This window comes from Oncorhynchus keta, chromosome 26 (genome assembly GCF_023373465.1).
Source record: "Oncorhynchus keta strain PuntledgeMale-10-30-2019 chromosome 26, Oket_V2, whole genome shotgun sequence".
Classification (NCBI taxonomy): domain Eukaryota; kingdom Metazoa; phylum Chordata; class Actinopteri; order Salmoniformes; family Salmonidae; genus Oncorhynchus; species Oncorhynchus keta.
In genome coordinates this window covers 1,172,548-1,200,192 of record NC_068446.1, presented here as the reverse complement: position 1 = coordinate 1,200,192, position 27,645 = coordinate 1,172,548, and the positions used below count along the sequence as shown (strand labels likewise).

The following is a 27,645-nucleotide window of genomic DNA, read 5'->3' as shown; positions in this document are numbered from 1 at the left end:
CATCGAGGTTTTTTGTATGTCTATGTTGGCCTGACATGGTTCCCAATCAGAGACAGCTGTTTATCGTTGTCTCTGATTGGGGATCATATTTAGGTAGCCTTCTTCCATCAATGTATTTGTGGGCTCTTGTCTACGGATAGTTGTCTGTGTGCACCAGTAGCGTGCTGGTTCGGTTGTGCTGGTTCGGTTGTGCTGGTTCGGTTGTGCTGAGTTTCTGATTTATTAAAAAATATGTGGAACTCTACTCACGCTGCGCCTTGGTCTACTCCTTTCAGCGAACGTGACACCAATTCACGCACCTATCAATATAACGCGTTGTCATCCCTAGTGCCTCTGTTCTGGCGGACTCACTAAATACAAATACTGTGTTTGTAAATAAGGCCTGAGTGTTGGAGTGTGCCCCTGGCTGACCATAAATGTAAAAAAATTGTGCTGTCTGGTTTGTTTAGAATAAGGAATTTTATGTTTAGTATTTACCTTAACTTAACTTTTACTCAAGTATGACAATTGAGTTTAAAAAAAGTGAATAATGCAAGCAGAGCAGAATTAAGCCGATACCCACTAAAATCCAAGAAAGGGAGTTAAATTCTACAATTTAATAGACCACCAAATGCAGACCTGGCTCTCGAGAAGACAGGCTATGTGCACACTGCCCACAAAATGAGGTGGAAACTGAGCTGCACTTCCTAACATCGTTCCAAATGTATGACCATATTAGAGACACATATTTCCCTCAGATTACTCAGACCCACAAAGAATTCCAAAATCAATCCAATTTTGATCAAATCCTATATCTATTTGGTGAAATACCACAGTGTGCCATCACAGCAGTGAGATGTGTGACCTGCTGCCGCAAGAAAAGGGCAACCAGTGAATAACAAATACAACCTATATTTATGCTTATTTATTTTTCCTTTTGTACATCATTACAACACCGTATATAGACATATGACATTTGAAATGTCTTTATTCTTTTGGAGCTTTAGTAAATGTAATGTTTACAGTTGAATCTTTTATTGTTTATTTGACTTTTGTTTAACATCTATTTCACTTGCTTTGGCAATGTAAACATATGTTTCTCATGCCAATAAAGCCCCTTAAATTTAAATAGAGAGAGAGAGAGAGAGAGAGAGAGAGAGAGAGAGAGAGAGAGAGAGAGAGAGAGAGAGAGAGCAGTCTGATTTAAATAGAGAGAGAGAGAGAGAGAGAGAGCGAGAGAGAGAGAGAGAGAGAGCAGTCTGATTTAAATAGATAGAGAGAGAGAGAGAGAGAGAGAGAGAGCAGTATGATTTAAATAGAGAGAGAGAGAGAGAGAGAGGGAGAGAGAGAGCAGTCTGATTTAAATAGAGAGAGAGAGAGAGAGAGAGAGAGAGAGAGAGAGAGAGAGAGAGAGCAGTCTGATTTAAATAGAGAGAGAGAGAGAGAGAGAGAGAGAGAGAGAGAGAGAGAGAGAGAGCAGTATGATTTAAATAGAGAGAGAGAGAGAGAGAGAGAGGGAGAGAGAGAGCAGTCTGATTTAAATAGAGAGAGAGAGAGAGAGAGAGAGAGAGCAGTCTGATTTAAATAGCCAGGAATCTTGAGTTACACTTACATGCAGCCCAGAGTCTAATTGGAACCTTTCCCTGGGCTCTCATTGGCTGTTGCTTGGGCAAACAGTGGTATAAATAGAAAATGAAAGCAGAGCACAGTTCATTTGCTGTTCAGCCTGCAAAAGAGAACCCACTTCTGCTGATGTGCACAAACAGCTATTTTGTAAGGAGATTTTACTTGAAATGATATTGATAATTTTGCCTACTTTAGTTGTATGCACTGACAAAAATACATCGCTGTGATGAGACCACTTCGTTTGGATATCTGACCTCTTTAAACCCACACTTATATGGGCACATGTAAAAAAATATATATATATATATATATAATCAACACAGATACAGTATAACGGAAACACATGGCATGTTCAGTAGCAGCTCATTACTGTGGTCTTCTGGTTAACTATTGTGAAATATTTTACTCCATCCCTAGACACCACCTTGCGGCTCTAAGTAATTCTATGCTGAATTCAGTGCCGTCCTCACCATAGTTCCACTGTAGCGTGTGACAGGGGCTCTCGATGCAGATTCACAGAGCCATAGCCTCCACTAGTGTTAGATGTGAGGTATTACATCAGGCAGCGTGTGCTGTGTTGCATGTTCGGCCTGTTCCACATGTAAACTTGTGAGGTCAGGCAGCTTGCAAGGCTAGAATAGATCCTGCTACGTCCCAAATTGGTCCAGATTCACAACTTTTGACCAGGACCAATCGGGTGCCATTTGGGATGCAAATCCTGCCTGGACTAGAGGAGCTGCTTCATTAAAGCAGCTGGGATCCTACGTCAAACCAGCTGGTGATACTGAAGGTAAAACGTAGCTCTTAAAACAACTAATAAAGGAGAGACGGACACTCTACGAGCTCAGATGCAAAAATGTTATGTCCAACGTTTCGACAGACAAGCTGTCTTCATCGGGGTAAATGTCGCTGCCATTTTTCACCAACAGAGGGCAGTACAACACCGCAGTAAGAAAGCACCTGTGCCTTTACAGTACAGAATACATAGAGAAATAAATGCACACTAGTGGAGGCTGCTGAGGGGAGGACAGCTCAAAATAATGGCTGGAACGGTGTTTGTATCAGTATCAAACCATGTCTTTGATATATTAGATACCATTCCGCCTATTCACCATTCCCCCCCTTATACTCTGCTGCTACTCTCTGTTTATTATCTATGCATAGTCACTTTAACTCTACCTACATGTACATATTACCTCGACTAACCGGTGCCTCTGCACATTGACTCTGTACCGGTACCCAATTATATAGCCTCGTTATTGTTATTTTACTGATGCTCATAAATTATTTGTTACTATTATTTTTTATATTTCACTCATCTATTTTTGACTTAACACTTATTTTTTCTTAAAACTGCAATGTTGGTTAACTTTTTCAGCATACAGTATTCGGAATATCGATTGGCTGACATGCCCAAAGTAAAATGTCTGTTACTCAAGCCCAGAAGCTAGGATATGCATATGATTGGTAGCATTGGATATAAAATACTCTGAGGTTTCCAAAACTGTTACAATAATACCTGTGAGTATAAAAGAACTGATATGACAGGCAAAAACCAGAGGAAAATCCATCCAGATTTTTTTTTATGAGGTCACAGGCCATTTCAATGCTAGCCTATGGGATATACAAATAAATAGGACACAGATTGCGGCTCCTATGGCGTAAAATGTCAACAGAAGGGGTTTTAGGCTTGTTTCTTGAAAAATGAACAAGTAGTTGTAGTTTTTCCAAGGTGTCTCTCATTAGAAAAGTAGTCTTGACGCGTGAATGAGATGCGCACTCTTCGTTATGTATCTTCGCTGTTGAACATACTATTCTCTGTCTTAAATATTATTGTTCATTTTGATATTAGAGTACTTGAGGATTAATTAGAAACATAGTTTGACTTGTTTGGATGAACTCTACCTGTAACTTTTGGGGATTTATTTGTATGCAAGTTGAACGAGTGGATTACTGAGATCATTGGCGTCAACTAAACTTTTTGGGATATAAGGAAGGACTTTATCAAACAAAACGACCATTCATTGTGTAGCTGTGACCCTTATTGCAAACAGAGGAAGATATTCAAAGGTAAGTGATTTCTGATCCTCAGATAATCACATGGTATGCTTTCGCCGTAAAGCCTTTTTGAAATCTGACAACGCGGTTGGATTAAGAAGAAGTTAGGCTTTTAATGGTGTAAGACACTTGTATTTTCATGAATGTTTAATATTACGATTTGTATATTTTGAATTGTTCTGTAATTTCACCGGATGTCGTCGTAGGTGTCCTGTAAGGTCTACTACACCTGTTGTATTTGGCACAAGTGACAAATAACGTTTGATTTGATTTAGTAGGAAACAACTTTGCCAACATTATTATGTACTTTAAACAGATGGAAATGTTACAGTATCATGAGCTATGTTGTAGATGTAAATTGAGAAGAGCGTGGGGCCTAGGATTGAGCCTTGGGGTACTCCCTTGGTGACAGGCAGTGGCTGAGACAGCAGATCTGATACATTGCACTCTTTGAGAGAGGTAGTTAGCAAACCAGGCCAAAGACCCCTCAGAGACACCAATACTCCTTAGCCGGTCCACAAGAATGGAATACTCCACTGTATCAAAAGCTTTGGCCAAGTCAATAAAAATAGAAGCACAACATTACTTAGAATCAAGGGCGATGGTTACATCGTTGAGGACCTTTAAGGTTACAGTGACACATCCATAACCTGAGAGGAAACCAGATTGAGAACAATACAGATACCAAAGAGAATACTACAGACATCAAGAAAGCCTGTCAGTTCATTATTGACACTTTTTTCCAACACTTTTGATAAACAGGGCAAAATAGAAATAGGCATATCACAGTTAGGATCAGCTTGATCTCCCCTTTAAATAAAGAACTGTGGCTGCCTTACAAGCAATGGGAACCTCCCCAGAGAGGAGAGACTCTCAAAAGGTCAATCGATAGGCTTGGCAATGATAGGGGCAGCAACCATAAAGAAGAAAGGGTCTAACCATCTGACCAAGATGTTTTTTGGGGCTCAAGTTTAAGGAGCTCCTTTAGCACCTCAGACTCAGTGGCCGTCTGCAGGGTGAAACTTTGTTACTTCTTTGGGAACGGGGGGCAGTATTGAGTAGCTTGGATGAATAAGGTGCCCAGAGTAAACTGCCTGCTACTCAGGCCCAGAAGCTAGAATATGCATATTTGGATAGAAAACACTCTAAAGTTTCCAAACCTGTTAAAATAATGTCTGTGAGTATAACAGAACTCATATGGCAGGTAAAAACCTGAGAAAAATCCAACCAGGAAGTGGGAAATCTGAGGTATGTCGTTTTTTAAGTGATTGCCTATCCAATATGCTGTGTCTATGGGGTCCGATTGCACTTCCTAAGGCTTCCACTAGATGTCAACAGTCTTTAGAACGTTGTTTCAGGCTTCTACTATGAATGGGGAACGACTAAGAGCTGTTTGAACCAGGGGTCTGGCTGAAAGACATTAGCTATGTCTCTCGCGCGGCCGTGAGAGTGAGCTCCATTCCCTTTCATTTCTAAAGACAAAGGAAATGTCTGGTTGGAATATTATTGAAGATTTATGATAAAAACATACTAAAGATTATATACATCGTTTGACATGTTTCTATGAACTGTAATGGAACTTTTTTTACTTTTTGTCTGGACTTAGTGCCCGCGCCTTGTGCATTTGGATTACTGGACTAAACACGCAAACAAAAAGGAGGTATTTGGACATAAAGATTAACTTTATTGAACAAAACAAACATTTATTGTCTAACATGGAGACCTGGGAGTTCCATCAGATGAAGATCATCAAAGGTAAGTGATTCATTTTAAGGGGCATGGGGAAAAGAGGGAGGAGCATCGGGGCTAGTAGCATTAGAGGAGGTGGGAGATGAGGAAATGTTAGATGGGCAAGGTGGCATGGGTGAGTCAAATAGGAATCCTGACTTAACGAAGTGGTGATTAAAGAGCTCAGCTATGTGCGTTTTGTAAGTAACAACCACTTTGAAGATGCAAAATACTTTTTCTTGTGAAACAAACAATAAATAAGACAAAACAACAGAATAGTTACGCTCAAGTTCACACCTCCAAAGTCTATTACAGCTGCAAGTCTCTTGGGGTATGTCTCTATAAGCTTAGCCACTGGGATTTTTGCTCATTCAAGGCAAAACTGCTCCAGCTCCTTCAAATTGGATGGGTTCCACTGGTGCACAGCAATCTTTAAGTCATACCACAGATTCTCAATTGGACTGAGGTCTGGGCATTAACTAGGCCATTTCAATATTCCCCTTAAACCACTCAACGTGTTGCTTTATCAGTATGCTTAGGGTCATTGTCTTGCTGGAAGGTGAACCTCTGTCCCAGTCTCAAATATTTGGAAGACAAAAACAGAGTTCCCCTGTATTTAGCGCCATCCATCATTCCTTCAATTCTGACCAGTTTCCAAGTCCCTGCAGATAAAAAAAAAACATCCCCACAGCACCCCCATGCTTCACTGTGGGGATAGATTCCTTGGGGTGATGAGAGGTGCTGGGTTTGTGCCAGACATAGGGTTTTCCTTGATGGCCAAAAAAGCTCAATTTTAGACTGGACTCATCTGACCATAGTACCTTCTTCCATTTGTTTGGGGAGTCTCCCACATGCCTTTTGGCAAACATGTTTGCAAATTTTTTTCTTCAAGTATTGTCTTTTTTTCTGGCCACTCTTCCATAAAGCCAAGCTCTGTGGAGTGTAGGGCTTAAAGTGGTCCTATGGACAGATACTCCATGGAGCTTTGCAGCTCCTTCAGGGTTATCTTTGGTCTCTTTGTTGCCTCTGATTAATGCCCTCCTTGCCTGGTCCGTGAGTTTTGGTGGGCGGGTCTCTCTTGGCAGGTTTGTTGTGGTGCCAAATTCTGTCCATTTTTTAATAATGGATTTAATGGTGCTCCATGGGATGTTCAACGTTTCAGATGTTTTTCTATAACCCAACCCTGGTCTGTACTTCTCCACAACTTTGTCCCTGACCGGTTTGGCGAGCTCCTTGGTCTTCATCGTGTTGCTTGCTTGGTGGTGCCCCTTGCTTAGTGGTTTTGAAGACTCTGGGGCCTTTCAGAACAGGTGTATATATACGGAGATCATGTGACAGATCATGTGACACTTAGATTGCACCCAGGTGTTCTTTATTTAACTAATTATGTGACTTCTGAAGGTAATTGGTTGCACCAGATCTTATTTAGGGGCTTCATAGTGAAGGGGGTGAATACATATGCACTAGTTTTCCGTTTTCACTTTTATTTTTTTAAACAAGTTATCAAGTTATTCTGTTCATTTCACTTCTCTAATTTGGACTATTTTGTGTATGTTCATTACATAACCTGATTGCATTTATTTGTCATTTGCCTGAACGAGAGCCAGTCAGCCTGAGTATGTGTGTGCCGAGCCTTTCGCCAAATGCAATTCTTGAGGTGGAGTATCTCTGCCAGATCACGGTCGAACCAGGAGCTAAACCTGTTTTTAATTCTCATTTTCTTAATGGGGGTGTTTGTTAACAATACCAGTAAATATTATTTTTTTAAATGTCCAAGCGTCTTCAACAGAGGAGATCAAGCTGATTCTATACCATTTTACAGAGGCCAGGTCATGAAGGAAGGCCTGCTCATTAAAGTTTTTTAGCAAGCGTCTATGACAAATCAGGACAGGTCGTTTCACTGAGCAGCCATCACAAACAAGCTGTAAAAACAGTGATAACTAAGGTCATTACAGAAAACACCAGACTGATATCTATCAGGATTACTTGGGGTGGCAGGGTAGCCTAGTGGTTAGAGTGTTGGACTAGTAACCATAAAGGTTGCAAGTTCAAATCCCTGAGCTGACAAGGTACAAATCTGGTATTCTGCCCCTGAACAGGCAGTTAACCCACTGTTCCTAGGCCCTCATTGAAAATAAGAATTTGTTCTTAACTGACTTGCATAGTTAAATAAAGGTTAAAAAAAAAATTGTGAGGAGTCAATTGGTAATAATCTGAGAAAAATGTAGGGGGTCCCATTGCTTTAGGACTTGGTCAGGTGTTTCAAACATGTCCCAGTTTAGGTCATCTAGCAGGACAAATTCAGACATAGGGTCAGGAGAGAGCTTTGGGCAGGTTCTGATGGAGGACGATAGCATCTGACAACAGTCAACAAAGAGCTATTTGAAGTTTAATGCTTAAAACCAGTCAATCAAATTGTTTGGGGACAGACTTGGTGGAGACAAACAAGCACTTGCCACTCCCCCACCTTTTGAAGATCTGTCTTGCTGAAAAAGGTTATAACCAGAAAAATGTGTATTTAAAACATTCTTCCTTAACCATGTCTCAGTAATGACCGACACATCTGGATTGGAGGTGTGAACCCACAATTGATCAATTTTAGGTAATAATCTTCTAGTTTTAACCTGCAGAAAACCCTGCTTTTACGAGAGCAGAAATCAGTAAAGCAGATATCAGAGCACAAGTCAGAATAGGGGCTAGCAATAGTAGATGGGCCAGGGTGTACATGCACATTTCCAGATATCATCAGAAGTAATACAATCAAGGCACGGCAGAGGACAGGGAGAGTTTAGCAGTGTTGATTTATGACATTTGAATGTTCATTAAATGGCAACAAGATCAATTTCATCAGGTAACATAAATACAAAGCCGGCGAGAGGTGGTTAGAATAGGACGTCTGTATAACCAATAGAGAGTCAGAGTCCCGAGTGTGGGAACAAACATAGTCTGTCCGATGGTTGGGTAACAAAGAAAGTTCATAGTCAACAAGTGTAGGAACAAACATAGTCTGTCCCATGGTTGGGTAACAAAGAAAGTTCATAGTCAACAAAGCAGGTAGGAGTCATGAAGCAAATAGAAAAATGTCAAAATGCACATTTTTTTTTAAATATAACAACTTGGGGCTAGAGTCACTCGCCCCAACAGTGCGTACGTGCTTGAGGCGAGCGAAAGATTAGGAGAGAGGGGGGAGTGTGGTGGGGGTACCTGTGCCAGACATGGGGAGACAGGCCAGGGCAGATGGTGAACAGATCACCAGGTGGAATCCAAGCAGCAGTGCAGTAGGCAACGGGAGTACGTGTCACACCCACTTGGGAAAAGCTTTTATTTCTGGAGGCAGATTTCTTGTAGAAAATGCCAGTGGATGGTCTCTGAACAGCGGAAGGGGGCTTCAAAGGCCTCTGGATTTGGGTGGGGCAGGCTGCGAGAGACTACTGCCACTTGTTGGGCCCAAAGGCTTCGACACCCCTCACTTCACACCTCAGTGCTAATTGAAGTTGTATATTGTCTGTCCTAGCAAGCCTGGCAGCCTTAAAAGGATCTGACCCTATTTTTAAATTTTTGCCTAAAATGACATACCCATATCTAACTGCCTGTAGCTCAGGACCTAAAGCAAGGATATCTATATTCTTGATACCATTTGAAAGGAACACTTTGACGTTTGTGGAAATGTGAAATGAATGTAGGATCATGTAAAACATTAGATCTGGTGAAAGATAATTACAAAGGAAAAAACTTCTTTTTTTTCATCATCTTTGAAATGCAAGAGAACAATGTCATAATGTATTATTTCAGGTTAGGTACCAATTAAGAGTATATGTGCAAAGTGTTAGACTGATCAAATGAATCACTGCATTTATTTTCAAGTCTACCCAAATGTGCCTAATTGGTTTATTGATACATTTTTTAAGTTAATAAATGTGCAATCTCCTCAAACAATAGCATGGTGTTATTTCACTATAATAACTAGATTAACAGTTAGATTTACACAAATGTAAGCTTTCGGACCATGTAAGATATGTCTATGTCCTGGAATGTTTTCTTGTTACTTACAATCTCATGCTATACACATTAGCCTACATTAGCTCAACCATCCCGTGCGGGGGAGGGGGGGCACACAGAGGAATGTACTTTACTTTATTTTAAAAAATAAATCTTCTTCTTCTTGGCTTTCAAAATAGCATCAGACCAAACAATTTTGGCCCATTCCTGACAGAGCTGGTGTAACTGAGTCAGGTTTGAAGGCCTCCTTGCTCGCACACGCTTTTCAGATCTGCCCACACATTTTCTATAGGATTGAGGTCAGGGCTTTGTGATGGCCACTCCAGTACCTTGACTTTGTTGTCCTTTTTGCCACAACTTTGGAAGTATGCTTGTGGTCATTGTCCATTTGGAAGACCCATTTGCGACCAAGCATTAACATGTCTTGAGATGTTGCTTCAATATATCCACATAATTTTCCACCCTCATGATGCCATCTATTTTGTGAAGTGCACCAAGCCCTCCTGCAGCAAAGCAGCCCCACAACATGATGCTGCCACCCCCGTGCTTCACGGTTGGGATGGTATTCTTCGGCTTGCAAGCCTCCCCCTTTTTCCTCCAAACATAACGATGGTCATTATGGCCAAACAGTTCTATTTTTGTTTCATCAGACCAGAGGACATTTCTCCAAAAAGTACGATCTTTGTCCCCATGTGCAGTTGCAAACCGCAGTCTGGCCTTTTTGATTGGCGGTTTTGTAGCGACCCACTGGAATTATGATACAGTGAAATAATCTGACTGTAAACAAATGTTGTAAAAATGATCGATCAAAAAGTAGATGTCCTAACCGACTTGCCAAAACTATAGTTTGTTAACAAGAAATTTGTGGAGTGGTTGAAAAACGAGTTTTGTTAATGACTCCAACCTAAGTATAGGTAAACTTCTAACTTCAACTGTAGACTAGGCTATGGCTGTGAGTCAAAATGCAAGCTGAGTGCAATTCTCTGCTGGGTGTGGGAAATCATATGGGCAATGTATTGTCTGACAGTTAAATTATCATTAGCCTATAGTGCCTAACTATTGCTTGTCGTGCCTCCTACTCAATGGTGTAAAGTACTTAAGTACAGAGGTCCTTCTGTAGCTCAGTTGGTAGAGCATGGCGCTTGTAACGCCAGGGTAGTGGGTTCGATCTCCGGGACCACCCATACGTAGAATGTATGCACACATGACTGTTTTTGGATAAAAGGTCTGCTTACTTTTACTACTTTAAGTAGTTTTTGGGGGTTACTTTACTTTTTATATTTTTTACAACTTTTACCTTTACTTCACTACATTCCTAAAGAAAATTATGTACTTTTTACTCCATACATTTTCCCTGACACCCAAACGTTCTCATTACTTTTGGAATGCTTAGTAGGACTGGGAACAGGTCCAATTCACACACTTATCAAGAGAAAACCCCTGGTCATCCCTACTGCATCTGATCTGGCGGACTCGTTAAATTATGTAAATTAGGTCTAAGTGTTGGAGTGTGCCACTGGCTATCTGTAAAATATACTTTTACTTTTGATACTTAAGTATATTTTAGCAATTACACGTTCTTTTGATACTTAAGTATATTTTAGCAATTACACGTTCTTTTGATACTTAAGTATATTTTTAACCAAATACTTTTTGACTTTTACTCAAGTATTGATGGGTTACTTCAGTCATTTTCTATTAACGTAACTTTACTTTTACTCATGCATTACAATTGTGTACTTTTCCCACCATTGCTCCTACTGGCCCTCCAACACCACATCCAGCAGCAGCTGGACCAGGACCAAAGCTGCTTAGCTTCAGAGGCAAGCCAGCAGATGAAGGGTACAGGTGAGGATTTGGTTGCAAGACTTACCTGTTGGAGAGGGATATAGGTGAGGATCGGGGGTGATAGCCTTACTTTTAACAGGACTGTTGGAGCTAGAAACACAAGCATTTCGCTGCACCTGCAATAACATCTGCAAATCTGTGTAGGCGACCAGTAAACTTTGATTTGATACAGTTGACGAATGGGGTGAAGACCCTACCTGTCGAGGGTAAAGGGCAAGAGGATGGATGGGTATAGGTTAGAGGATGAGTATATAAGAGGGTTAGGGTATGAATGAGGTTTAGGGGTATAGAGAAGAAGATGAGGAGTACAGGTAATGAGTGTTCGGGTGTAAGGCCTACCTGTTGTGGGTCTCCCTCCAGCTCCACATGCTTCAGCTCCCAGAAGCTCCTCATGGTCTCCACCTTCTCCAGGTGTCTGAAGAACGCCAGACGACCCAGACGAAGGCTGTTGCTATGGTTACGGATCACCTTTAGCCGCTCCATCTTGTCCCCAGCAGGGGAGGAGGAGTTGGAGCAGGGCTGGGACCATGGCAGCCCCGACGTCTGGGTCTGATGGACTCTCCCATGTTGCTTCCTGCTTCCTGAGGTCGACTCACTACCACAACAACAGCAACGTCAAACAAACAAACAAACAAAATGACATCAGTTTGAAACAGAATCAAATATTATACTATTTTTATTGCTCCTGAGAGGGAATTTGTTTTTCTCATCTGATACTGAATTGCAGATTTACAGGTCCTAATACAGTATCATTCAATCATCCATCAGTTTCCAGCTCTATTGAAGCAGTCTATATCTGGAGATGATGGCAGTGCTTTGAAATACCTGTAGCTGTAAAGCTCTCCCTCACTAATCTTGCTAATCCTCCATGCCAGTGGGACAGTTTTACAATCTAACTCTGTTGAGTGATGATACGGAGGAGGAATCTATACTGATACACCCTCTGAATGACACACATACAATTCATGTCTCAATTATGGATTTAACAAGTTACATCAACAAGGGATCATAGCTTTCAGTTGGAATCACCTGGTCAGTCTATGATCATAGTCAGGTGTTGCTAACGTTTTGTACACTCATTGTATGTAACTGCATAGCGGCATTGGTGTTCCCAGTTTTTACAATTACAAAGATATTCTCAACAAGTGTATATAGCAAATATCAAATCCTTTGGGGTGAGTTTGTATAAAGCTTCGAAACACTAAGTAGCATAATTATTGTCTGTTGCCTATAGTAGATGATCTTAGTGCTTTCAGGAAACCCAATTCTGTCTGGTTTTGATGATTCGGGAACTTGACTGTGCCAAACAACAACTTCAAATGATTCTTAATAGTTCCTAAAACCGTATGAGTCTGTGAGACACTTATATCACCAGATCAGCAAGTAGTCAGCAGGCTCAAGTTAGTATTGTGCTGACCCTAATCATACTGCACTGGTGTGGATATTATCTTATTACACTGTCCTCTCCAGCAGGGATCCAGCAACTACAGGGATTCGTGGCCAAGTCAGAACAGTGCAGCTTGGCTCGGCTCATTAGTGTTCATAAAGGATTTTACAGACGTCATCAAGGGCCAGTGGTCTGCGGGTTCAAGTTAGCACAAATCCTACCGCCTCCGTCCCATCCTAAACCTCCCCCTCAAGGTCCTATTTCTTCTTCCTCAGAATCAAGGGACTATTTCTCAGTGTTGGATTTCAAGACAATCTCAGTCAGCAATGTTGAAACCACACAGCCTGTCAGGAACACACCTGTTCTTCCTGCCTATTTCTGTCCTGTTCCACACGCGGTTTATTTCTCAACATTTAAAGCAACTTCTACATTATATAAGAAGCCACAGGCCTGGATACTATTCCTGCAAGGTTTCTTATAGATTCTGCTGAGCAAATTGAACACGGCTTCTTTCCCAGGGACATGAAACAGACAAAAGCTATACCTTAGAAGGGGATAGAGTCTGACCCTGGGAATTATAGGCCTGTATCCATCCTCAGTATAACATCAAAGATCCTGGAGAGATTTGTACATGAGAAAATGTATGAATTATGTCAACAAACAAAGTCTAATGTATGATTTTCAGTCAGGTTTTAGTAGAACATACTCCACTGATTCATGTCTACATTACTTGACTGACTACAAGTTCGTTGGTGTCCATGTCACCAACAAAATATCATGGTCCAAACACACCAAGACAGTCTTGAAGAGGGCACGACAACACCTATTCCCCCTCAGGAGACTGAAAAGATTTGTCATGGGACCTAAGATCATCAAAAAGCTATACAGCTGCACCATCGAGAGCATCCTCCTGACTGGTTGCATCGACAACCTGGTATGGCAACTACTCGATCTCCGACCGCAGGCACGGCAGAGGGTAGTGCGTACGGCCCAGTACATCACTGGGGCCAAGCTTCCTGCCATCCAGGACCTCTATACCAGGCAGTGTCAGAGGAAGGCCCTAACAGCTGCCAAAGACTCCAGCCACCCCAGTCATAGACTGTTCTCTCTGCTACCGCATGACAAGCGATATCGGAACACCAGGTTTAGGTTTTATCCCCAAGCCATAACACTTCTGAACAGCTAATCAAATGGCTTCCCATACTATTTGCATTACCCCCCACCCCCATTTGTACACTGCTGCTACTCTCTGTTTATTATCTAAGCATAGTCACTTTACCTCTACCTACATGTACATGTTACCTCAATTACATTGACAAACCTGTGCCCCCCCCACATTGACTCTCTACCAGTACCCCTTGTATATAGCCTACACTTATGTTATTTAATTGTTGCTCTTTAATTATTATTATTTAATTTTTTTTATTTTTTTTACTTCAGTTTATTTTAGTAAATACTATCTTAACACTTATTTTTCTTACAACAGCATTGTTGATTATGGGCTTGTAAGTAAGCATTTCGGCGAATGTGACAAATAACATTTGATTTAACCACTGTAGGGAGCAAGTAGTAGAGGTTAATGGTTCACTGTGTCAGGCAAAACCAATGAGTTGTGGCATTCCGCAGGGGAGGGTGCTTGGGCCTCTACTGTTTCTACTGTAGATTAACAATATGAAAGATGGTTGTTCTTGCCGTCTTTTCCTTTATGCGGATGACTCTACACTTCTGGTGTCTCACAAAAGTAAAACTATGTTCGAGAGAATACTTAGCGCAGAGCTTACTAAAATTAACAAATGGATTGGAGATAATACGCTATCTCTACACTTAGGTAAATCTGAGGGAATTGTTTTTGCATCCATACCTAAATTGAGTAGGTCCTCTGAAATCAGAGTAGAGCTGGGGTTGAGGTGCTGACTACTAAAACCTCTGATAGCTACTTGGGATATATCCTTGATGGAAGCTTGGGAGGTGTGAGCATGGCCACTAAAGGGCTAGGGAAGGTTAATGCCAGGACTGTTGGTCTAGAATGTCCAAGCTGCTTGATAAGGACTCCATGAACGTGCTAGCAACTGCCCTCATTCAATGACATTTTGACTACGCTAGTACTTCCTGGTTTGGAGGCTTATCTAAACTAATGAAGGGGAAGCTCCAAATAGCCCAGAATAAGCTGACCAGTATTAAAGGTGAGTTCACATACCTACATAGGCAGGAGCTGCTTTCAGGAACTCAACTGGCTGCCTGTTGAGGCTAGGGTGTCCCCTAGCCTCAAACCTAGACTGGGTTTGGTTTACAGGACTATTTATGGTTCTGCGCCCAGATATCTAACTGATTTACTTTCCCTGTGTTGGGAATGCACACATTCACAGTACCAGATCAGGTGTTGCTAATGTGTGCTTATACAGGTTCCGGTATAACGCTGGGAAAGGTAATTTATTGGATACTGGAGCCTCAGAGGGGAATGAGTTGCCTCTTCCCATAAAAATTACGTCCTCTCTGGGCAGCTTTAAAAAATAAAGTAAAACAACTGTATTCTGTGCCCATATGAATGACCCCTATGATGTAACTACAATGGTGAGATAGATGTTCTTCTTTGTTTTCTGTTTTATCATCTCGCTGTCATACCGTGTTCGATCTTACCATCTTATTATCTTGCTTCAAGAGGACCACAATGGAAATAAGTCCCAGACTTTATTGTGTGTTATCCTCCATGGCTTTACTCATGTGTTCCTGGGTCGCTAGTCTTTTCAGTTCGCTGCAGCTAGCGACTGGAACGAGCTGCAACAAACACTCAAAGTAGACAGTTTTATCTCAATCTCTTCATGCAGACTCAATCACGGACACTTATACTAACAGTTGTGGCTGCTTTGCTTGATGTATTGTTGTCTCTAACCTTCTTTGCCCTTTGTGCTGTGGTCTGTGCCCAACAATGTTTGTATCCTGCTTTGTGTTGCTACCATGTGGTGGTCATGTTGTGTTGCTACCATGCTATGTTGTCGTCTTTATGTAGTGTTGTGTTGTCTCTCTTGTCGTGGTGTGTTTTGTCCTATATTTTTATTTTGAATCCCCGCAGGAGGCCTTTTGCCTTTTGGTAGGCCGTCATTGTAAGTAAGAATTTGTTCTTAGCTGTTAAATCAAATGAAATCAAATACAAATTAATGTATGGCTTTTTCAAGTTAAGTTATGCTTGTTTTTTTTTTTTATGGTCGAATTAGTCAACTAAACCAAAAAACTAAAGGACGTTTTCCAAAATAGGGGAGGGTTGTCAAACTTTTCTTTTTTGCTTTTGGGATGGTTGTTTTTTATTGGGCACGGGAAAAGGGTTGTACGTTTTTTCACTAGTTTACATTTGCTCTTTTGCAGGTTTTACTGGATCATTTCTTCCATCATTGTCACGCCTTTGTCTTAGTATTTTGTGTTTTCTTTATTTATTTGGTCAGGCCAGGGTGTGACATGGGTTATTGTGGTGTGTTTTTTTGTCTTGGGGTTTTGTGGGGTGTCTAATTAGTCTATGGCTGCCTGAGGCGGTTCTCAATCAGAGTCAGGTGTTTATCGTTGTCTCTGATTGGGAGCCATATTTAGGCAGCCATATTCTGTGAGTGTTTCGTGGGTGATTGTTCCTGTCTTTGTGTTTGCACCAGATAGGGCTGTTTTGGTTTTCGTTATTTCATTTTGTTATTTTTGTAGTTTCTGTTTGTATAGTTTTTCCTTCATTAAAATATCATGAATCATCATCACGCTGCATTTTGGTCCGATCCTTGTTCTACCTCTTCGTCAGAGGAGGAGATAGAAGAGAGCCGTTACAATCATAGCCACATTTCCTCATCTGCTTGCATGCGCCTCCCTTATATCAAGGTGTTTTGGCACTTGCCTTATGTACTACGCATTTTCACTCTAACTTTCACTATACCACAGGTCAATATAGTTTACCAGTCTAACTGTCTATCCTGCCCTCTATCCACCATTCATAGTGAAAATAGTGGTAGGTGGATTGTTTGTCCAGATATGCAATAGGCCTACTAGCAGTCATAGCACACATTTTTAAAAAGCATTCAATGCTAAAATTTTCAACATGAATCCACAAGAACAAATTAGGACAAGCTGAGAGAGCGGAAAGTGCATGTGCATCTCATGAACGAAAAGCGAAGACGTGAGACAAAAAGCTCCCCTAACGACCTTTTGCTTTGAGACAATATAATTTTCAAATGACCCTACCTAGACTACCCTATAACACCACAGTGTAATGAATAATTGCATTATTGTTTCAAGTGAGTACAAAACTCTACTCTAGGCTTCAGTGAAAATGTCATTTGAATAATGGTGCAAAAGCCCTGTTTATACAGCTGCAAATGGAATGTTTCATTCCATTTGCATTAGTTAGTCCTATAATAATGTGGCCACATATACTACAAGACCAAAGGTATGTCAACACCTGTTCGTTGAACATCTCATTGCACAATCATGGGCATTAATATGGAGTTGGTCTCCCCTTTGCTGCTATAACAGCCTCCACTCTTCTGGGAAGGTTTTCCTCTAGATGTTGGAACATTGCTGCTATAACAGCCTCCACTCTTCTGGGAAGGCTTTCCTCTAGATGTTGGAACATTGCTGCTATAACAGCCTCCACTCTTCTGGGAAGGCTTTCCTCTAGATGTTGGAACATTGCTGCTATAACAGCCTCCACTCTTCTGGGAAGGCTCTCCACTAGATGTTGGAACATTGCTGCTATACCAGCCTCCACTCTTCTGGGAAGGCTTTCCTCTAGATGTTGGAACATTGCTGCTATAACAGCCTCCACTCTTCTGGGAAGGCTTTCCTCTAGATGTTGGAACATTGCTGCTATAACAGCCTCCACTCTTCTGGGAAGGCTTTCCTCTAGATGTTGGAACATTTCTGCAGGGACTTTCTTCCATTCAGCCACAAGAGCATTAGTGAAGTTGGGCGCTGATGTTAGGCGATTAGGCCTGGCTCGCAGTCAACGTTCCAATTCATCCAAAAAGTGTTCAATGTGGTTGAGGTCAGGGCTCTGTGCAGGCCAGTGAAGTTCTTCCACACCGATCTTGCTTTGTGCACGGGGGCGTTGTCATGCTGAAACAGGAAAGGGCCTTCCCCAAACTGTTGCCACAGAGTTGGAAGCACTGTCTAGAATGTATGTATTGTATGATGTAGTGTTAAGATTTCCCTTCACTGGAACTAAGGGGCCTAGCCCGAGCCATGAAAAACAGCCCCATACTATTTTTCCTCCTCCACTAAACTTTTCAGTTGGCACTATGCATTCAGACAGGTAGCGTTCTCCCGAGGCGAAAGAAATGCACACCTATTTAGGCAAGGTGCTGGCTAGCGGAGTAGAACACTTCAAAAATAAAGGAGAGCCACACACTCTAGGAGCTCAGATGCAAAAAATATTATTGTCCAACGTTTCGACAGACAAGATGTCTTCATCAGGGTATATTTTTTTAGGTAGCGTTCTCCCGGACTGTCCATCGGACTGCCAGATGGTGAAGCGTGATTCATCACTCCAGAGAACAGGTTCCCCCTGCTCCACAGTCAAATCGTGGCGAGCTTTACACCACTCCAGCCAACATTGGCATTATGCATGGTGATCTTAGGCTTGTGTGCGGCTGCTCGGCCATGGAAACCCATTTCATGAATCTCCCGAAAGACAGTTATTGTGCTGACGTTGCTTCCAGAGTCAGTTTGGAACTCGGTAGTGAGTGTTGCAACCGAGGACAGACGATTTTTACGCGTTACGCGCTTCAGCACTCGGCGGTCTGGTTCTATAAGCTTGTGTGGCCTACCACTTGGCGGCTGAGCCTTTGTTGCTCCTAAACGTTTCCACTTCACAACAATAGCACTTACAATAGAAAATCGTTGGGGGGAACTGAAAGTCCGTATTGCCCAGCGACAGCCCCGAAACCTGAAGGATCTGGAGAAGGTCTGTATGGAGGAGTGGGCCAAAATCCCTGCTGCAGTGTGTGCAAACCTGGTCAAGAACTACAGGAAATGTATGATCTCTGTAATTGCAAACAAAGGTTTCTGTACCAAATATTAAGTTCTGCTTTTCTGATGTATCAAATACTTATGTCATGCAATAAAATGCTAATGAATTACTTAAAAATCATACAATGTGATTTTCTGGATTTTTGTTTTAGATTCCATCTCTCACAGTTGAAGTGTACCTATGATAAAAAATTACAGACCTCTACATGCTTTGTAAGTAGGAAAACCTGCAAAATCGGCAGTGTATCAAATACTTGTTCTCCCCACTGTATAATGTATGTCCCGGCAGGCCAAGTTATTCTGTACAGTTGAATGTGTGCTCTGCATGCCTCTTCTCCTAACAGCAGTAAGGACTATCTATTCACCGCGAACCTAGAACCTAATGCTTCAATATATCTTAAAATATGTATCATTTAACTTTTTCAATGTATTAGCTTTTATAAATACAACCAGTCACAATGTTTTCATCTAAACAGGCTCCAAAGGGCTCCTGTAGGCATGCATACGTTTGTCCAAAATATACTGAAGAAAAATATAAACACAACATGCAACAATTTCTAAGATTTTACTGAGTTCCAGTTCATATAAGGAAATCAGGCCCTATAATCTATAGATTTCACATGACTTGGCACAGCCACGGGTAAGCCTGGGAGGGCATAGGCTCACACACTTGGGAGCCAGGGCCCAGCCAATCAGAATTAGTTTTTCCCCCACAAAAGGACAGAAATACTCCTCAGCAATAACTACAAATGAAATAAACATTTTGGGAAGGAATGAGACTGTGAAAACACCAGGAAATCAGCTAATTTTAATTTAAGAAGATGTTCTGAAGTATTCCTATGGAAAATAGAGAGACATGTCATTGTAATCAAATGAAATGTAAGGTTTGAAATGATTATGTTTTAGTGAAATATCATATCTATTTGGGCTTTTTGTGGTCAATTTGCAGCCTACAAATTATTCGTAATTACGTTCCGGCCCCCCGACCATCCGTTTAAGAACTAAAATGGCTGAATCTGGTTGATGATCTAAAGAATAAGCTACAGACAAGCCAAAACAAACTTGTTAGAACTGTACTTTTTAACCCCCTTTCATCTGGAGGTTATTTGTCTGTATCTCTGTAATGTGTCTGTATCCATGTATATGTATTTATGCTAACAAAAAAAAAATGGACCACAATGGAAATAAGTCCCGACTTTATTATGCGCTTTTAAAAATCGCGTGTTTATATATGTATTTTTTACCGACAAAATCAAATCAATCCAAACTCTGCAGCCGCCATTTGACAACTAGTACCGGGGGTTAGGGTTAGAGAACTAGTACAGGGGGTTAGGGTTAGAGAACTAGTACCGGGGGTTAGGGTTAGAGAACTAGTACCGGGGGTTAGGGTTAGAGAACTAGTACCGGGGGTTAGGGTTAGAGAACTAGTACCGGGGGTTAGGGTTAGACAACTAGTACCGGGGGTTAGGGTTAGAGAACTAGTACCGGGAGTTAGGGTTAGACAACTAGTACCGGGGGACTGTTAGACAACTAGTACCGGGGGTTAGGGTTAGAGAACTAGTACCGGGGGTTAGGGTTAGACAACTAGTACTGGGGGTTAGGGTTAGAGAACTAGTACCGGGAGTTAGGGTTAGACAACTAGTACCGGGGGACTGTTAGACAACTAGTACCGGGGGTTAGGGTTAGACAACTAGTACCGGGGGTTAGGGTTAGAGAACTAGTACCGGGGGTTAGGGTTAGACAACTAGTACCGGGGGTTAGGGTTAGACAACTAGTACCGGGGGTTAGGGTTAGACAACTAGTACCGGGGGTTAGGGTTAGACAACTAGTACCGGGGGTTAGACAAGTCTTATGAGGCCTGTGGATAGGGAGCCACTTAGAATGCAGACCAGAACAGACCGCAGACAACCTCAGGGACCTCAGTGTTTCTCAAGGGGGCTTTGGGTCACCCCAGGGGGGAGGTGACTGGGGATCACCTGCTTTAAAGAGGGTTATTTTGGGGCATCAGAGGGGCAGAGTGGTGACAGGTCAAAGGTTGTGGACAGAGGTTAAAGGAGTTAAAGGAAGGCATGCTATCACCAGAAATGGAAAACTCCATTGGTAAAAGACAGTTAGTTATAAAACAGTCTGGGAGAATGTGGCATAGCAACAAAGTGCTAAATATAGGATTGACATACAGAGAAGAAAAATGTGAGACAATGCGGTATGCGTGTCATAATGTGTGTATGTATGCGTGGTAAATGTTTGTGTGTGAGCGAGCGAGAAATAGAGCGCGCTAGACGGAGAACAAGAGAAAGAGTCTAGAGACTTTGAAGGGGTCTGTGAAGCTCTGTGCATAGCTTAACGATGCACTCCGGGATCTTAAGCACAACAAACACCTATCTGTATTTGTAAACTCAGCGAAAAAAAGAAACATCGCTTTTTCAGGGCCCTGTCTTTCAAAGACAATTCGTAAAAATACAAAATAACTTCACAAATCTTCATTGTAAAGGGTTTAAACACTGTTTCCCATGCTTGCTCAATGAACCATAAGCAATTAAGGAACATGCACCTGTGGAACGGAGCTTGCAGACTGTAGGCAATTAAGGTCACAGTAATGAAAACATAGAACACTAAAGAGGCCTTTCTACTGACTCTGAAAAACACCAAAAGAAAGATGCCCAGGGTCCCTGCTCATCTGCCTTAGGCATGCTGCAAGGAGGCATGAGGACTGCAGATGTGGCCATGGTAATAAATTGTAATGACCGTACTATGAGATGCCTAAGACAGCGCTACAGGGAGACAGGACAGACAACTGATCATCCTCGCAGTGGCAGACCATCTGTAACAACATCTGCACAGGATCGGTACATCCAACCATCACACCTGCGTGACAGGTACAGGATGGCAACAACAACTGCCCGAGTTACACCAGGAACACACAATCCCTCCATCAGTGCTCAGACTGTCCGCAATAGGCTGAGAGAGGCTGGACTGAGGGCTTGTAGGCCAGTTGTAAGGCAGGTCCTCAGCAGACATTACTGGCAACAACGTTGGCTATGGGCACAAACCCACCGTCGCTGAACCAGCTTGGTCTGGCAAAAAGTGTCACGGTTTTGTCTCAACAGGGGTGATTGTTTTTCGGATTTTCAAATCAACGGATTTGTGTTTTTCGTGGAAGGAATGAGTGTTACACCGAGGCCTGTACTCTGGAGCCGGATCGATTTGGAGGTGGAGGGTCCGTCATGGTCTGGGGCGGTGTGTCACAGCATCATCAGACTGAGCTTGTTGTCATTGCAGGCAATCTCAACACTGTGTGTTACAGGGAAGACATCCTCCTCCCTCATGTGGTACCCTTCCTGCAGGCTCATCCTGACATGACCCTCCAGCATGACAATGCCACCAGCCATACTGCTCGTTCTGTGTGTGATTTCCTGCAAGACAGGAATGTCAGTGTTCTGCCATGGCCAGCGAAGAGCCCAGATCTCAATCCCATTGAGCATGTCTGGGACCTGTTGGATCGGAGGGTGAAGGCTAGGGCCATTCCCCCCATTAATGTCCGGGAACTTACAGGTGCCTTGGTGGAAGAGTGGGGTAATATCTCACAGCAAGAACTGGCAAATATGGTGCAGTCCATGAGGAGGAGATGCACTGCAGTACTTAATGCAGCTGGTGGCCATACTTTTGATTTTGACCCCCCCACCCATTTGTTCAGGGACACATTATTCCATTTCTGTTAGTCACATGTCTATGGAACTTGTTCAGTTTTTGTCTCAGTTGTTGAACCTTGTTATGTTGATACAAATATTTTTGAACCCAGTTTTGGCCCTGACTGGCAGCTCCCAGGCTTTTAACCCAGAAACGAATGTGTAGATCTGATTGGCAACTCCCAGGCTTTTAGACCAGAAACGAATGTGTAGATCTGATTAGCAACTCCCAGGCTTTTAGCCCCAAGACTAACGTGTAGATCTGATTAGCAGCTCCCAGGCTTTTAGCCCCAAGACTAACGTGTAGATCTGATTAGCAGCTCCCAGGCTTTTAGCCCAGAGACTAACGTGTAGATCTGATTAGCAGCTCCCAGGCTTTTAGCCCAGAGACTAACGTGTAGATCTGACTGGCAGCTCCCAGGCCTTTAGCCAGAGTCTAATGTGTAGATCTCCAAATACCCCCGGACTAATTGACGACACTATCCAAACATGAACACAGTTTACCAGAAAGATCCCAAAGGAGGCCAAGTAGATTGTGTTTGTCCCTTGTCCCCTCTCTTTAGAGGCCCTCAAGAGAGGATGTGTGATTGCGTGACATTATCTCGCTAACTGACACTGTGGCAGAGTCCACTTCACTAATTAATAGTAGGTTAATGCCAAATAAATTGAATATAATACGTGAGCCATCAGTTTATTTTCTCCATTCAAGCCAACAACATTCCTCCACACACACACACACACACACACACACGCCAACAACATTCCTCCGCACACACACACACACACACACACACACACACACACACACACACACACACACACACACACACACACACACACACACACACACACACACACACACACACACACACACACACACACACACACACACACACACACAGAGAGATCAGAGTATCACAGTATCATCACCATTACTTTTACTGAAAGGCTGGACTGGGGGTGTATTTGATTACAACACCTAAATGCTCCATAACCTAACCCCAAGTCTATAGGAATGCATGTATGAGGCAAACAAACATGAAGGCACATGAAACCATCTGAAACCATCTTCAAAGAGTATCTTAAATCATTCCACAGCAAGCCCCCCCCTCTCACATTCAGATCTCCCTGTTTCTGCATGTGTACATCATCTCTCTGTGCAGACATGTGGAACTGTCTGAATCTCACATTCAGATCTCCCTGTTTTCTGCCTGTGTACATCATCTCTCTGTGCAGACATGAGAAACTGTTGCAGTTGTAGGTGTTGATGTTGTAGTCTGCATTATACTGTAACTGTTATAGCACTCATTTGCTCCATTATTATTTGCAGTACAAGTAATTATATTGACAAAGTGAAAAAGCAAGGTATATTGAACTATAAGAAGTGGAGAAGTAGATACTGTAATGTAGCATCTATTATCATTGCATTTCTGGCTGGGGGGGTGGTCAGGAAGGCGACTAGGCCCCCTACTGGAAGTTGGATGATTTGGCATGCTGTTGGACATGGCATGTGTGTATTATAACTCAGGCTGATCTGAAATCCCGCAGATGCAGCCTTGGACTGATTCATGTAAATTCCAGAAGTTATTTTTTCGATAATGGATTTTATTGTAACTCCGGCCTTTCAAACCAACGTGGACGTTCTGGTTAAACTGAATCGCGGCTAAAGAAGTCTATTAAGGACTCTTGATGTGTATCTGATTGGTTATAATGCTTTTAGATGATAGAGTTGGCAGAGGAGGGGCTGTCCCCATATACATAAAGAGCTATTTAAATGTGTTGGTATCCATCACAAACTCTGTCCCTAAGCAATTCGAATGTCCTACAACAACAACAAAAAGGTCCTACATGTGGGACTTGGTAAAAATGGCAATCTGAAGCTAGTGGGAATTTATCTCTGTCTCCATACTGAGTTCTTAGAAAATACAATTGTGTGACCTGCCGTCTAACCAGGCTCAATCTGACTTACTGATAGTGGGTGATCTTAATCTAGATTGGTTGATGAGCTGAAATATATTTGGTACCTAGCGAAATCTAACTCAGCTGATAACTCAACTAATTCACCCCAACTTTAAACACGGCTAGATGGACTGATTCTATGTCTGATTGGCAGTCCTTCAGAGATTTGAGAAATAGACGTCTATCCCTGGTTAAAAAGTAAATCAACAAATGCCTTGAGTTGTGTCTCAGAGAGTGGTGGTAAATCCAGCCGATTTCTGGAGAAGTGGTCAAATGTTTGAAACAAAACTCCAACCCCTCATTGCCCCGGCAGGTTTTGACAGCCTGTGGTCCCTAGACGAAAATGGAAAATTGTAATGCTTTTAATAGCCATTTTGCTTCAGCTGGCCACCGATTTATTTTCATTTCAACCCTTTCATGTCTATGATGTATGAAGTGCTGTGTTAAAGATTGATGTTAAAAAATTTTTAAAAAAGCATAGGGGCTGATACACGTGATCCCTTCTCACTGCAGCTCTCTTCCCCACTTTGTACAGAACCACTGACCTAGATGTTTAACTTGTTCCCTAGGATCCGGAGAGCGGCACATGCCTTCCCCCTATATAAAGGAGGAAATCCTCCCGACATAGATAACTACTGTCCCATTTCCGAACGATCTCGTCTTTCCATAGTTTTAGTATCCCGGACTATCTCTCAGTTAAGAATGTGCACCGATCCAGTTTTAGACCAGGACATAGTACAGTTTCAGCTGCTACGCTTGTTTTAGATTTTAGATTTTAAATTGCTTGGATCATAACAATCATTGCGCCGCCTTATTTATAGACCTTTCCAAGGCTTTCGATACCATTGACCATCACATTCTCATCCAAAGGTTGACTGATATAGGCTTGCGTCAGGCTTCTTGTAAGCGGTTGGAAAAGTATCTGTCAGACAGGCTATTTGAAGGTAATTAAATAGCATTCTGAGAACATTCTCTCAATGTTGCGAAAAATGTGCTATGGTTATTATTGAAAGTTTTCTTCACACTCAAATGTTATTTTTTATTTTTATTACACTGTTATCTTATTTGGGGTAAACATCTTTGAAGTCTAAGCACAGTAGGACACGTGGACATTCATTTAGGCATTAATCATGGAAAACACATTTTGACAGAGTGAGATTCAAACCTATGACCTTCTCTTCTCTACCCCAGGAATTAGACCACTGCACCACCAGGATGGAGGTAGCATGCCATCTTTTTTTATGCATACAAAGCTGTTCATTTTAGCACACCTGAACATACTTAACAAGAGAGAAGTTAGAGATAGTTTTGTTGACACTGAGAACGGAACATATATGTTTTTAAATAACGTTTCCTGAGCGTTTTCTTGTGATTTTTATGGAAAATTCAAAGATGGAATTGAAAGCTATGATGTTAATATGTAGAGTTCCATTTTCTTTTTACATTTCCAAAATATTACCAAGAACTGCCATAATAGACAGCCATATATTCTCTGGACATTTTGAGAACATCGCTTAAGTTACACAATTTTTGAGCACATTTCCAGAATGTAGTAAAAATATTACCATAAATAGAACTACATCGGAACTTGTGGAATGTTCTGTGGAAGTACTGAAACGTTGTTTCTTAACATTCACGGAATCATTTGAGAACATCACCAAGCTCTAAGAAACCCATGGATTTCAGAACGTTATTTGCTAGCTTGGGTGTTTAACGTTCATAGCATTGTTATTGTGCATGGATGGGATTGCACAGAACCTCTGTAGAATAACAGAGACCAACACAGAAACAACAAAAGCTAACGAGAGTTTAAACTTAAAGGGCTCTAATCTATTTCCATACCAGAATGCAAATATGTAAAAACAAAAGTCCGACTGAATTATTGTTTGGCATTATCAACGTCTTCTTTTTCTAGTTATCACAGCTCATTTGTAAAAGCAAACTGTGAGTGACACTCACCCCTGGTATTTCGGAACATCAGTAATGCCCAAAATCTTCTTCTCCTTCCCTCCCATATCTCATCGATGGAGTTCCTCTTTCTCTTCTGTCCACTGTTTCTGTCCCTCTCTCCTGGGATGAGCAGTGGGCACAGTAAGATAAACTTCCCAGCTCAGTTGAGCACTGGGGTGACGGGTCTGGTAATAGAATAGTATTTGTCCTGTCCCGTTTGTGTGTTTCGTAAGACAACTCGGTGTACAGGGCTGGAGTTAGTGTGATCTGTAGTGGCCCTGAAGGGATAAGAATCAATACTATGGAGGGGCTGAGGAGGAATATAGTGGGATGATGAGGTTGGGAGGTGAGAAGGAGGGGTACAGAGGAGAGGAGGGGCAGGAGAGGTATATAGAGAGAATAGGGGTTAAGAGGGGGAGGAGGGGTATAGAAGCAGGAGGTAGAGAAGGAGTGGTATAGTGGGAGTAGGGGGGGGGCAGGAGGCATACAAACTAGAGGAGGGTTTATATATCTGCACCCCTCCAGGACCACAGGAACAGATGGGGGTGAGGAAGTGTTCCAGGGAATGTGGCTTGTTATAATGGAATGCCTGGAATGCTGTAGCGCCATGAGTCTCCCAACGGGGGAGAGGGGGACAAGGCGGGGGGGGGGACAAGGCGGGGGGGATGAGGAGAGAAGAACGGAGACGGATGGAAGGGAGATAAGGATAAGAAAGGGCTGACAACTAGGACAGGGACAGGGGATTTATTTTTTATTTCACTTTTATTTAACCAGGTAGGCAAGTTGAGAACAATTGCGACCTGGCCAAGATAAAGCAAAGCAGTTCGTCACATACACAACACAGAGTTACACATGGAGTAAAACAAACATACAGTCAATAATACAGTAGAAAAATAAGTCTATATACAATGTGAGCAAATGAGGTGAGATAAGGGAGGTAAAGGCAAAAAAAGGCCATGGTGGCAAAGTAAATACAATATAGCAAGTAAAACACTGGAATGGTAGATTTGCAGTGGAAGAATGTGCAAATTAGAAATAGAAATAATGGGGTGCAAAGGAGCAAAATAAATAAATACAGTAGGGGAAGCGGTAGTTGTTTGGGCTAAATTATAGGTGGGCTATGTACAGGTGCAGTAATCTGTGAGCTGCTCTGACAGTTGGTGCTTAAAGCTAGTGAGGGAGATAAGTGTTTCCAGTTTCAGAGATTTTTGTAGTTCGTTCCAGTCATTGGCAGCAGAGAACTGGAAGGAGAGGCGGCCAAAGGAAGAATTGGTTTTGGGGGTGACCAGAGAGATATACCTGCTGGAGCGTGTGCTACAGGTGGGTGATGCTATGGTGACCAGCGAGCTGAGATAAGGGGGGACTTTACCTAGCAGGGTCTTGTAGATGACCTGGAGCCAGTGGGTTTGGCAACAAGTATGAAGCGAG

The 27,645-nt window shown here is 42.2% G+C and overlaps 1 protein-coding gene across 2 annotated transcripts in view; it reads right to left on the bottom strand.

Annotated features, from left to right (window-relative positions):
- Nucleotides 1-26,615, bottom strand: part of LOC118358606 (myosin light chain kinase family member 4-like) — a 68,438-nt gene extending 41,823 nt beyond the window's left edge. For both annotated transcript variants that reach the window (XR_008079885.1, XM_052480010.1), the window contains exons 1-2: nucleotides 26,227-26,615; nucleotides 11,578-11,833 (exon numbers count right to left, since the gene is read on the bottom strand). Coding sequence is in view for 1 of the 2 variants with exons in the window: in XM_052480010.1 (XP_052335970.1) it covers nucleotides 11,578-11,833; nucleotides 26,227-26,282 (312 nt within the window). In the remaining variant the exon portion in view is untranslated. The remainder of the gene's footprint in view (nucleotides 1-11,577; nucleotides 11,834-26,226) is intronic.
- Nucleotides 26,616-27,645: the final 1,030 nt, after the last annotated feature.